The 13,025-nt window shown below is 43.3% G+C and overlaps 1 protein-coding gene across 1 annotated transcript in view; it reads right to left on the bottom strand.

Annotated features, from left to right (window-relative positions):
* The window catches only part of CCT4 (chaperonin containing TCP1 subunit 4), a 114,250-nt gene that overhangs the window by 17,165 nt on the left and 84,060 nt on the right, over window positions 1–13,025 (bottom strand). The window contains exons 12-13 of the mRNA XM_085612579.1: window positions 5,344–5,578; window positions 1,805–1,918 (exon numbers count right to left, since the gene is read on the bottom strand). Coding sequence (XP_085468705.1) covers window positions 1,805–1,918; window positions 5,344–5,578 — 349 coding nt within the window. The remainder of the gene's footprint in view (window positions 1–1,804; window positions 1,919–5,343; window positions 5,579–13,025) is intronic.

Below are 13,025 nucleotides of genomic sequence, written 5' to 3'. Positions count from 1 at the left end.
AAGGACACTGCTGCTTGGAAGACGCTTCCGATATCTTTGCTGGGTCGTGCGGCCCTCTTTAAAATGATGGCACTGCCTCGGTTCCTTTATGCCCTTCAGAATTTCCCAGACCCAGTACAGCAAAAATATTATAAAGACATCGAATCCACCCAGAGAGCCCTACTCTGGGATGGTAAACCGCGTATATCGCTCCAGAAATTGACACTTGGCTGGTACGATGTGGGTATTGCACTCCAAGATATCAGGAAATATTATTGGGCTGCTCACCTCGCAGCCAATAAACCAGGGTGTATACCGTGGGGATGAGGACCCAGGATGGACAGGTGGATGCTCCCGGGTGGAAGCTACACAAGGGCACTATACTCCAGACCAAACAAATTCCCTCTTACAGGTCCCACACAGCTCTTGGTGCAAATCTGGCACACGGCAAACCGCACTTTAGGGTGTGGAAAGAGACTCACACTAGTCACCCCACTATGGGACTCTGAAGCCCTGGGCACATTGGGACGCTCTAAGGGGTTTGATAAATGGGACCTAATCAGACTCTCAGGGATCGGGGGCCTTTGGGGACGCAACAGGATGATCACCTTCGCCGCACTACAACAGACACACAAGTTAGCGGACTCTGAATATTTCCGATATGTACAGGTCCGACATTCCCTCCAGACTAACATACTGGCAGGCTCCAACCTACCAGAGTCCTCCCCACTTGAGGATAGGCTGCTGGACGGTCACTTATCCGAGAAAGCTATCTCACTCACATACAAGAAACTTATCCGCAATACCCCAGATCCTTTAACGGAACTAAGGGAGAAGTGGGGGCGGGATGGCCTGGAACTAGATGGCGAAGAATGGCAGGAGGCGCTCTCCTCGCCGAAGGAGGTGGCCATCTCAGCAAAACTTAGGTTGGTTCAAATTAAAATACTACATTGTATATATCTCACTGGTCACATACTGGTTCTCATGGGTAGAAGCGAAGAAGGGATGTGTAGAAGGAACTGTGGTCAGGAGGGATTCTTCCTCCATATTATTTCGGAGTGTCCTTTGATCCATGCATACTGGAAGGAGGTACATAAATGTAGGAGTGATGTTTTGGGGGTTAAACTACGGCTTGAAGTCAAAAGGTGTCTTCTAAATGTATGGGAACCAACGGATCTCAACACCACAGGCAAACTCTGGTCAACACTTGACCAGATGGTGGCCAAGCGGAATATCGTGCGCCTATGGGGAGCAACAACACCACCGACGCTTGCCTCATGAAAAACCGATATGAACCGGTGTACGATAAGAGGAAAAAACTGTGTGTCACGTGGCTGTCCCCAAAAATGGATACCAATCTGGACAAAATGGAATAACTATCGTGGCAACATATGTGAACCCCCGTATGTGCCCCCCCCCCTTGACGAACCATTGACTCCTTGATATGTATTTCTACTATCCTAACTACTCTTTCTCACAGCTCTAATGATCGAAACAACCTGTGACTGGCGTTGATGTATTGCACATGTATTTCATGACCCATGCGTACAATCGGACTGCGCCACCAGTTTTGTTGATAAAAATATAATTTTTTAAAAAGGCCTCGAAAAGACAACGTATGTGCTTTCTAGACAAGACTCAGATTAACACTTAATCATGCAATAACTAAATTTCTCCTGGATAGCTTTATTAAGTCAAAATTATTTGAAACACACAGGCATAACATAAGGACATGGCGATTCAGTGAACAGTAACATTACATGAAATCATGTGGAAATAGTTTAAATTCACTGCAGAAAAAAAAAACTTCAAAATTTTAACTCACCACATCATCGATCTTCAGAATACTACGGACAGTTTCAGTAGCAAGTGTTAAAGAACTGATTGATACCAATAACGGCTGTACGACTAGCTCCTCCAAGATATTAGAAATTCCGCCCTTAAAAAAAAAAAAAAAAAAAAAAAAAAAAGTTTTAAATAAACCTGAAACCTATTTAATGCAATCCAAACTTGTGCCCATACATTCATACTAGAACCAGGGTATAATAACATAAGTTTGTAGATAGAAACGTTAATTACCTCTTGCACTAGCTCTACAGTAGGGGTTCATATTTATAAATGTTTAGAAATCTCTCTAATGGCTTCTTTGGGGTGACATACTATGATGCTATAAACTATAAAATCATGTAACTTGCAAGAATGTAGGTTCACTAGTTCATCAAGTCGTACACAAAGTTGGGGTACCAGGTGGGCGTTTCAGTGTCAATTTAATATAGCGAATAAACGTGTGCACTGTATCTATAATCAAACACCAGCTCGCTAGGGCATAAACACCAGGAACACCATGTACTTTGTAATGGGTGTCACTCTGTTTGGGAGGTAGTTTATTTTTTATGAAAGTTGGGGAAACGCCATTTTTTCAGGCCTATTTTATGGGAGAACATTTAATTTAAGCTACGGTACAAGTATGGCATCTTTGCTTGATACTGAGATAGGACCACGGCCCATGCATCTCTTGCCCACCTTGAAGAGCATTTGCCCTTAAGGAAAAAAAATAGCAACAACCGTATCAGAAATATAGTGCTAAAATGCTATTAGGGGCGGTGGGTTAATAGCAGAGACCCATATGGTGAGAGCACCTTCTAGTTTTCTTTAATTATCCCTTTTCTTTTTAAAAATGTTAGGCCAATGTATGTGACCGAACATTGGTACTGCTTTAGAAGTCTTCATTAGTATGCCTTTAAAATGAAAGCGAAAGCAATCAGTTTGTATAATGTTAATCGTTAGAATAAATCTTTTAGGTATTTAACATCATGGAGAGGAGGGAAAGCTCTCAACCAAAACACACTAACAGAATTTCAAGAGCTGCCAAAGGGGTTGGAGAAACCCAGATAAATGCCCAAAGGTTGCGAAAAACAATGTATTGTAGTAAACTGGTGAGAGCTCAGTGAAAAGCCGAGATTTCTGTGAGGAGTCGAGTTTACTCATGACCCTTCCACCTCACTGACTTAATTGCAGGTCTTTTCAAAGGAGGCTGAATGGCTACTACATATGCACAGTTTTGCTTGAAACAGGGAGACTTGTGCTCGTGCTGGCAATGCATCAGGAACTGCACCCTGCCTACATTATTCCTGAACAATAAAAAAGGTCAAGAGGCAGCATTAGCAGCAGAGCATGGCGAAAACAAGAAAAGCTATATATCAACCAGTCTGCATCCAGACTCAGTAGGAACGAACTTAGCAAGTCATAAAGCACACTCAGATCGCCTCACTGTAGCAATGCTGCAAGGCGTCACCCTTTAATCTCTCCAGTGCTACAGTAATAAGTTATTTGCTCTAGAGGCACAATCTTGGTCTCTCAGCCATGGTCAAAGGATTTAAGATTAGTGAAGCAGAGATGTCTGGTCACTAGGGCAAGGGCTGACCGGCAGTAAACTATGATATTACCAGAGTCTAACAAATCACTTTTTGGGACAGTGAACTTGAGGCTAAATTTGAAATTACATGTTCCCATCCAAATACTAAAAACAGCAACACTGGTGGCGGAGGCTACTAAACTGAGACAATAAGCTCACAACAGAATACGATAAATGAGCATACATTTGGGAGGAAACAGTCCGCACCAAGGACGTACAGTGCACACTTCGTGGGCTTCCATTTGTATCCAACTCTGCTCAACTCGGAAACCACAAAGTGTAGGTCACAGTGCGTTTCATGTAAATGGGTCTTAACGTAGAGGATGGAAAGAAATGACCTTCACAGAGGTTTCTACACTACATTTCAACATAATCAGCCCATAGTTCTCCCTCAAACAAACGCGAGTATTTAACGCAAGTGCAAAGAAATAACTAGATAAAATGAGGCAACTATTTTAAATCGCCATTTAGAAATTCATTAGGCTCTCTTAACCGAGACGTGATTGGTTTCTTTTGGGGGCTTTTTTAGTTTCAGGGGACAAAGTGAGGAAAAACAAGTTATTTTGGCTTCCAATGGCATTAAAGACTAGTTGTTGATCACGTAGTAAGTGTTCATAAGCACGATTTTGCTCCAATAGACATTTTTCTTCCATTCATTATAAGCAGTCCTAGTTAGTCAGAAAAAAACATCGATTCCAAAAAAAGTCGTTATTCAAAGGACTGTGAATATGTAGATGTTGATGAGAAGGATATTTGCATTCTCACAATCCTTTGAAAACTATCACACTGAAACTGACAGATTTGCTGGACTATAACTGTTTGCTTCACCAACCTGGAGAAAAATTAAAAAGGTTAAAAGGGAATACAAATAGTCGACAGGGATCTAACAATGTAAGCAGATGCTGAACCCCAGCAATGACGCAACTGGGAGGGCGCTATAAAAAATAAATGCTTGCCCAGCCAACACTGTAAAGACATCACCATGAGTACCCTGAATGGCAATAAACGTATCAGCCTAAAAGTGAGATTGCCTATTTTGTCAGTCATTTCCCAAGAAAATCGTACATTGAAGTACCCAAGCTTCCCGTACTGAATAAAAAAAAACAGCATAATGAGAAAAATGCTTATGACCTTCCTAAGCAGATAAATGCAGTATTATTTACTTAGTTATACATTTTATATAGCTTATTGGCACAAAAATCTTTTTCTTAAAAAGAAATAAAAATTGTTATATTGCCTTTACATACTTTTTACACAGCTTCCAAAATTATACTTCAGGTAAGCTGCTGGCTATAAAGCACAATGGGTAGACTTTATAGGTGAAAGCCTTTATTTCAAGATGGATTCTGCGGTTACCAAATATTTCCTTCCAGATAATGAAAACGATGCACTGCAACAGAAACACTTCCATGAAGGTGGAATGACGCAAAACAGCCAACATAACGATGGGAGAGACAATTACTCCTCAGAAACCCACTCTATGTATAGGTTTTAGAAGAGAAATGACAAAAGATCTGGCAGAAACCTGCACTCTCGAGACCTACAAATGAACTGCTTTAACTGTTACTGCACCTTGTTCTGAGACACTTGAGTAGCTGGTATCTTAAAGTTAAAAGGTCAAAAAGTCTCCCAGCTTAAAAGTGTACCCATCTGTGCCACTGCCCTTTTATTTCACCTTGGAGGAGAATTAAGATGATTTTGTTTAAGCAAACTGCTGTGGTGACAAATTTTAAATATCGAGTAATGCAAGTAAAAAAATAAAAATACAAACTAAATTAAATGTTGGTTTCAATTTGTTCTGGGATCCAGCACAAAGGCAGAGATACTTTTAGGTTTAAAAATTATAAAGAAAATCCCAAAATGGGAAACATTCATTGACTAACGATCTTAAAATGGCAAGACAAAATACAAAACAATAGTTCGCATTAATACAAAGCCATCACATTTACCTTTCTAACATTAATGCCCGATGTTTTTTCTCCCTGTGCATGTCTATTTCTCAACTCTGTCACAGTAGAAATGGGATTAAGGCCAGCATTTTCTGCTAACGTGGATGGTATGACTTCAAGTGCATCTGCATAAGCTCGTACACAATAGGACTCCATGCCACTCAAAGTGCGAGAATACTCATTCAATCGCAAGGCCAGTTCAGTTTCTGGAGCACCACCTCCTGCTATTAGAGCTCTGCAATTTGAAAATTAAGAGAAGAAAAAAATGTTCAAAAATCTGTAAACTCCTGCACAATGACAAAAAAAGACAACCAACATTTGAGATAACATACAAAGGTCACCTGCACAAAAGGTTACTATGCTACTAGAAATTGCATGAAACTTAACCGGTTTACCACCCAGCTAGGATCTGACGATTTGATCTAGAAGTACTGTAGAGGCAAATCAAAAGGGATAGCCATCTGGAAATTGGAGAAATACTTGCACAAGCCCAGAGATTCAGAATAATTATGTATACATGACATTGATAGAAGAACTGGATTTGGTTTGTAAAGGGACGAAAAGTCAATTCCACATACCTTTCCAATCACTAGGATCCACTGGAGGTGGCGCTGAGAAGGGGGGGGGGGGGGGGGGGTTTGGGGGGGGGAGGGACTACAACACGTTGGGAGAAGGAAAAAGTTAGTTATCCAGCAAGCATCTGTTCGCGACATGCAGTGCTGTAGATTCCCATGCTTAGCATAAGCCCTTCGGCTAGTGTTTTGCTCGGATGTGTGCAAGTAAATTTTCTTTGAAGAAAGTCTTTTGAGTTACAAGGTACAGTGACGACTCCTTTTGCTTGTAATGTGCATGGTCCTCGACACCATTGTTAAGATTGTTTTTTGCAAAGGCTGGTGAGGCTGGAGTGTGAAGGATAGTTCAGTATAGTGAGATAACCATGCAAAAGGAATGTAATATATAAGTAACTATAATCAACAGAACTTTCCAGGGAGGAGGGTGGGCGTATGTGAATCTACAGCACTACATGCCGCAAACAGATGCTTACTGGGTAAGCAATTTTTCTGTTCAAGGTACATATGGCTGTAGATACACATGCTTAGCACAGACTGTAAAGCAGTTCTCCTCGATAAGCGGTGGCTAACCTGTGGAGGTTGCAGTGGTTTGAAAAGGTGCAAGTAGAACCACTTGGCCCAGACCAGCTTGTTGACAAGCCATGACATCTACACAGTAATGTTTTGTAAATGTTTGCAGTGTAGACCATGTAGCTGCTTTACATATGTCAGCTGTAGGTATTTTTACTAAGAAGGCCATAGAAGCTCTTTATTGAGAGCAGAGTGACCTCTTGGAGGGACAGGTAGAGATTTTAGCTTTAGCATAACCGGTTTGGATGCATTAGACAATCCAAAGTGAAATGCCCAATTTAGAAATAGCCCTTCCTTTATGTGGTTTTGAAAAGGCAACCACGAGTTGTTTTTCTAAATGATTTGGTTCTATCAGTATAGTACACAAGGGCCCTTTTTACATCTAAAGTGTGTTGAGCTCTTTTGACAACGGAGTACTGGCAAATTGATAGATTGATTTAGGTGGAATTGACATACCACCTTTGGAAGAAATTTCAGATAGGTATGCAGTAACACCCCATTTTAATGTAGTTGAAAGAAAGATTCTTCTAAGGTTAGTGCCTGAAGCCCACTGACATGTCTGAGTGAAGGGATAACCTTTTTGATTGCTACCTATCAGGATAAAAACTGTCCCAACTAGGGAGACAGAGAACAGCCGCGATCAAAACAATACCGATAATAGTCTGGAAAGAGTAAACGATGACTGTCAAACCAGAGCAGAGGAACACACGACCAAACCCAATGGCATAAGAAAACAGTCTAATGTTGAAGTTAAGGACCATGCACATTAAACAAGTAAGAGGGGTCCCTATAACTTGTAACTACAAAAACTTTCTTCAAAGAAAAACAACTTGCACACATCTACACCTAACACTAGATGGTGGGATTTCGCTACGCATGTGCATCTACAGCCATACATGCGAACAGAACTCTACCCTATATTTGACATGCCCTCTGAGAAAGTGGGTGGGGGGGAGGGCTATGATTAATCTGCAGGAAGACTGCATATCTAGCAGAAAGAACATTACCAAAGATCAAGATCAGTAGCATCTTTCTAACAGATCTTTTCTGCAGATTCCACATCATGAACACTCAAAAAGTAGCAAGCTATGGCTACTCAAATCAACCAGACAAATCTGAAAGTAGATCTACACAAAATGTGACTAACTTTCTGCATGTGATTCAAGGCTGTAATGCTTTGTAAAAGTCTGTATAAAGGGCCAAGGCTGCACTTGAAAAATATTAAGCACTGGTACCTCCTGAAGAGGTGTTAAAAATAACAGCTTTCCCTCGCATTGTATTGTAATTGCACTTATATAGCGCTTACTACCCTGACGAGGTGTCGAAGTGCTTTTTTGGTGAGTAACACGCTACTCCGGAACCCACAAAGGATTAGTGTTGAATTATTATAGTGAAATATGAAAGTAATGAGTGGTGGATAGGTTAGTCAGTTATTTAGATTGAGAAGGATAGCAGAGGGATAGAAGCGGGAAAAAGGTTGTGGGGGGCCAAGATGTTATCTTGGTGGTTCATCTATTAAGGGATTACTTTAAAACGCCCTATCTGTAGATCAAATTACGCTGTCAATGGCAGGATGAATAGCACTCCTAAATAAAAATGATTATACCCCCTGGGTTCCTTTAAACATTCATAAATATATAAATTCCCTTGAATTCAGCTTTCTTCAGTGCATTGAGGTTGCACCTCATTAGGCTCATATGGGCAGAGGTACAGCAGAGAACAGGATGGGAAACTGGTATCCTACCCTTCAAAAGGGGCAGGTTTGGGGTACCAGATCCATGGTCCGATGTACAATGCTTTTTTGCGGCCACGAATGGCCCTATTCACAGAATGGGGCCGTTTGGGACCACAAAAAGCATTTTTTAAATGTATGTTAGACTTGGCATCTTTTGGCGTGTTTCCCCTGAGTTTTTGCTTACTGCCCTCCCGGTTTTGACTCTGTTTTTGCTAGCGTAGTGTTACTGAGCACTATTCTCACTGCTGATCAGTGGTAAAGTGCAAGTGCTCCTGTGGTAAAGTGTGTTATGGATTGGTGTTTCTAGGATTGGATATTTGATTTACTTGCTAGTCCCTAGTAAAGTGCACTGCGTGTGCCAGGGTCTGTAAATCACATGCTACCAGTGGGCCTGCAGCACGGATTATGCCACCCATGCGAGTAGCCCTAAAAAGGCAACTCAGATCTGCCATTGCAGAGTCTGCGCGCAGTTGGTAACTGCAGTGTCGACTTGGCCAGTGCACCCACTTGCCAGGCCCTAAACCTTCCCTTTTCTACATGTTAGTCACCCCTAAGGTAGGCCCAAGGTACCCCTGTGGGCAGGGTGCAGTGTATGTGAAAGGTATGACATGCCCTGGTGCGTGTGGCATGTCCTGATAGTGAATTACAGCCCATTTCGTTTTTCATTATTGCAAGGCTACCTGTTCCCCATAGGACAGAATGGGAAGTTTGTTTATAACCTCTTATAAACATAATTGGCCCTGGGAACTAGGTAGGGAAATAAAATTTAATAGACCTGAACTCAGAATCTAAAGATGCATCTTTTAGTGAAGATGATTTTTACATTCTGCGTTTGAAAATACCACTGTTAGAAAGTAGGTATTTTCTTGCTCAGTCATCCCGTGAGCCTCTGCTGGCATGTGGATTGCCTGTCTGGGTTTTGGATGACAGAAGGCTGGGGAGCAGGAGTGGCTCCAGATAGCCTAGGTAGGGTCAGGAAAGGTCTGAATAGACCTGGGCTGCAACGAGGGAAGGGGGAGATTTCCTTGCACCTCAATGGGCCTGGTCTGCCTCAGACAATGCCATCTCCACCAGGAAATCACACCAGAGAAGGCAGAACTGGTTCTGGCTGGGCACAGACACTCGCTTGCCTAAGAGATCAAACAATTTTGGGATATAAATATTGGGGCCCAGACCCCGGAACTTTAGAACTCTTTTGGATCAAGAAGAACTGGAGAAGCTATGAGGAGGACCTACCACTTTGCTGTGTGCTTTGCTGTGTTGCCCTGCAGTGGCTGCTTCTGTCTTGGGCAGTGAAAGGACTGGACTGAACTTTCTGCAATCTGCTTTGTGAGTTTCTCTAGGGACTTGAGGTAGAGCTTGCCCCCTATTCAAGAAGTCTCAGGAACAACAAAGACTTGAAGCTCTTCTGCCCGCAGCACTGGGGGACTGTGTTTTGTGCTGCAACAGAGGAAAAGCAACTCGACAAAGTCTACGACACCACTGCCGTCTCAGTGTCCTGACGGCACTGCAGAGGGCACCGCCGCAACACCGCACCGCGACCTTGGTCTCTCAGACACCTGCTGACACCGCCACCGAGCCGCTGCTCGCACCGTGACCTGTGGGCACCGCACTGCCACACTTCACGCCGCCACCTTGGTATCCCAGATGCTGCTCCAAGCCGGAATAGACGCCGCTGCTTGCACCATGGTTCGAGGGCACCGCTCGTAAAGTAACACGACGCCCTGCCCTCATCCCACACCGCAGCCTTGGCCTACTGACGCCGGTGCAATTGACTCCAGTTCGACAGCGAACGATAGCGCTTCAGCAACGACACCGCCGCTGCTGCTGCTTGCACCGTGAACTGCCAGCACTGTGACTAGCACCGCCTTCATTTCGCACAGCGACCCTAGTATCACCGACGACGCCATCTGACGCGGCAGCTGCTTGCACCGCGACCTGGGGGCACCGCACGCCGCACCGCAGCACACGACGCCTGCCGATGCAAGCGCACCTGATCCCAACAGAGAGGAGATGGGCCTGCAACACATGTGACTTAGAGGGTCCCAACGACTCCTGCACCAGCCTCCGGAACTGACTGCAGACGCTGTGTTTTCGGAAGCACAACAAGAGGTCGCCGAAGCCCTGCATTTCTAAAAAAGGTACTGTTTGCGGGTCTTCCCAAAACAGTAGCTGGCCCGCGATCAGCCAGAACTGTTTGGATTTATTTGCTCACGACGCCGTGATGACCCCGGACGGAGCTATCGACATCAAGGAACTGTTTTTAAAGCTTATTTTGACAACTGTAGATTTTTAAGTACTGTATTGTGGATTTTTATCGTTTTTGGTCTCGTCTTAAAGTATATAAAAATATTGGATATTTTTCTAAACTGGTGTGGTGTCCTTTTGTAGTGCTTACACTGTATTACTGTTGGTTGTGTGCAAATGCTTTACACACTGCCTCCAAGATAAGCCTGACTGCTCGTACCAAGCTACCAAGGGGGTGAGCAGGGTTTATTTTAGGAGTGGTTTCAAACAAGGGGGATGGAGAAGGGGGGGCTTATTCTGCTCACAATGGAGCAGGAGGTCCAAACAGGTAGGGTGCCCCAACAGCTAGACTACCAAAAGGAGTGTTACCTGTTGTTCCTCAATAGAGAGAGAAGGTTGAGAGTGGATCATCAAGAAAACTGGATTAGACTCCAAGTGTGCTATGTACGGAGTGGGTAATCCTTTTGTTGGATTTTAATGCCCTCACACACCCTTTCAGGTGTCATGCTTCATCATCTGGGCTGCTCCTCGTCGGGCCGGCGGTGCAATGCCCAACGGGCTCCCTTAAAAAGGGGCACTTTGTCGGAGTTCTTTTATCCAACAGCCGTTTGGTGAAGTGCGGGTATGGGGGCCTAATTGATGTAGATTAGCAAAAGTGATTTAAAACCGGGTCGAGAGTACCAATATAGGGAATCAATTTTATTCTAAAGGTCTCCTTCCCTGATTAAAAAGGTGTGTTTAACACTCGGTAGAGTTTAATGTCTCTAATTAGAGTGTTTAAAATCAGTGTAAGTGGTCAACATGTTTCTCGCTTAGAGCTCGTGCACTCTCGATTCGTCAGGACCTATAAACCAAACTATCTACAAATGGGTGGGGACTATCTGAATAATTAGTCTCTCAATCACAACAAATAATGTGATAAAACCATTCATCTAAAATACCTGTCATGGTCTGTTGCTACCTGTAAAAAAGGGAAGCGGTAGGTTAAACAGATCTAGGTTAAATCAAATTTGATCACAGGTAAAAGATAAATGAGGAACCAACAAAAAGGCCGTCGAGGTGATCCGTCTGTCATATTTAAAAGGATCAGTGGTGGTAACTGATGCTTGACGTCAGAAACGCTCTGATTAAGTGGTGTACCAACAAAGTGAACTAAAGTGACTATTCACCTGTGTGGAACATGTAAAAAAACATAAAAACACAGCAGCAGAGAAGATCGAAGGACTCACCCTATTCAGTAGGACTGCGGACCACAACAGTGCTGGGTGGGCTCTGCATGAGCCGGGGAACCTCTAAAAGTAGGTCTGGACCAAAAAGTAGTGATGGACTTAATGGCGTAAAACAGGGGAGGGAGGGGGGAATCACAAATCACAACATATAGATGGACGTGAAGACAAGAAGGGCATCAGTAAACAAAATCAATGATAAACAGTAAATGACCACACTGGTGGGCTAGGTCCCAGAGGGTGTGTGGAGGATAAAAAATATATAGTTGAGCCCTTCTGTTAAATGGCTATCGTACAGTTTATGTATTATGATCTGTTGAAATGATAGCTAGTATGTTGGAGCGCTATCTCACATATTTATACATAACGTGTTATTCATTGTTGGGAAGTCCAAAATGCTAAAAAGCTGTCAGTAAGCATGCCAAGTTAAATAATCTAGCCCACTGCCAGTCGAAGGGGAAAACAGGAGGTTGAGGGGAAAAGCTACCTTTTGGTGGCTATCATATAGTTAATGTATCAAAGTCAGCTGGACTGAGCGCTAGTGTGTTGTAGCGCTATCTCGCATCTTTATACAAAACGTGATGTTCCTTTTTTTGGGAAGCCAAATCTGCTAAAACGCTGTCAGTGAGCATGTGAAATTGAATAATGTAGCCCACTGCCAGTTGGGGGGGGAGAGAGAAGGAAGGGAAAGGAAAATGCGTGCGAGTAAACGGCGCTAACATAAGTGGTAACTAAACCATCGTGGGTCACGCAGAGTCTAAAGTGGTATCTAGATAAGAGAGAGGGTGGTTAGGATACTCACGTCTGCCCGCTTACGCCGTGCTTGTAGACCTACCCGAGCCACCGAGTCTGGGAGGTAGCGTCTAGGATGTAGTACAGGGAATTTAAACATCCGGTGAAGTCACGTGATGATGTCACGTGATCGGAACTATATTGCGGATATACAAAGGTTTTTAAAACAGCTGAAATGCGCTACAAGTGTAGGGGTGGTGAGCTGGAGTGAAGAATGGACGTAACATGAACCCGCCCAAGGAAACATGAAAATAAATTAATCTCGTTCCGGTAATGTCGGGCAGTGAAACCGTGTCGGCCATCTTGGGTTGGGAGACCAGATTGAGAAATTGGTTATAATTAAGCATGACTGTCAGATGTAGTAAATGCTTAAAAACAAAGGGGGTTGAAATAGATGCCTGTTTGGAAGGTGGCATGGTGAGAGGTAGGTGTAATGGTGCCTGAGAGTTTAACATATGGAGGCTAAAGGTCCCTGTAAATTATACAGGTGTTGTTGGATTTGGATAAAGCACAGTAAAAGAACATCTGATACAAAGGGTC

Source organism: Triturus cristatus, chromosome 6 (genome assembly GCF_964204655.1).
Source record: "Triturus cristatus chromosome 6, aTriCri1.1, whole genome shotgun sequence".
In the NCBI taxonomy this organism is placed as follows: domain Eukaryota; kingdom Metazoa; phylum Chordata; class Amphibia; order Caudata; family Salamandridae; genus Triturus; species Triturus cristatus.
Note: the sequence above shows the minus strand (reverse complement) of the source record. Positions and strands in the feature narration are given on the sequence as shown.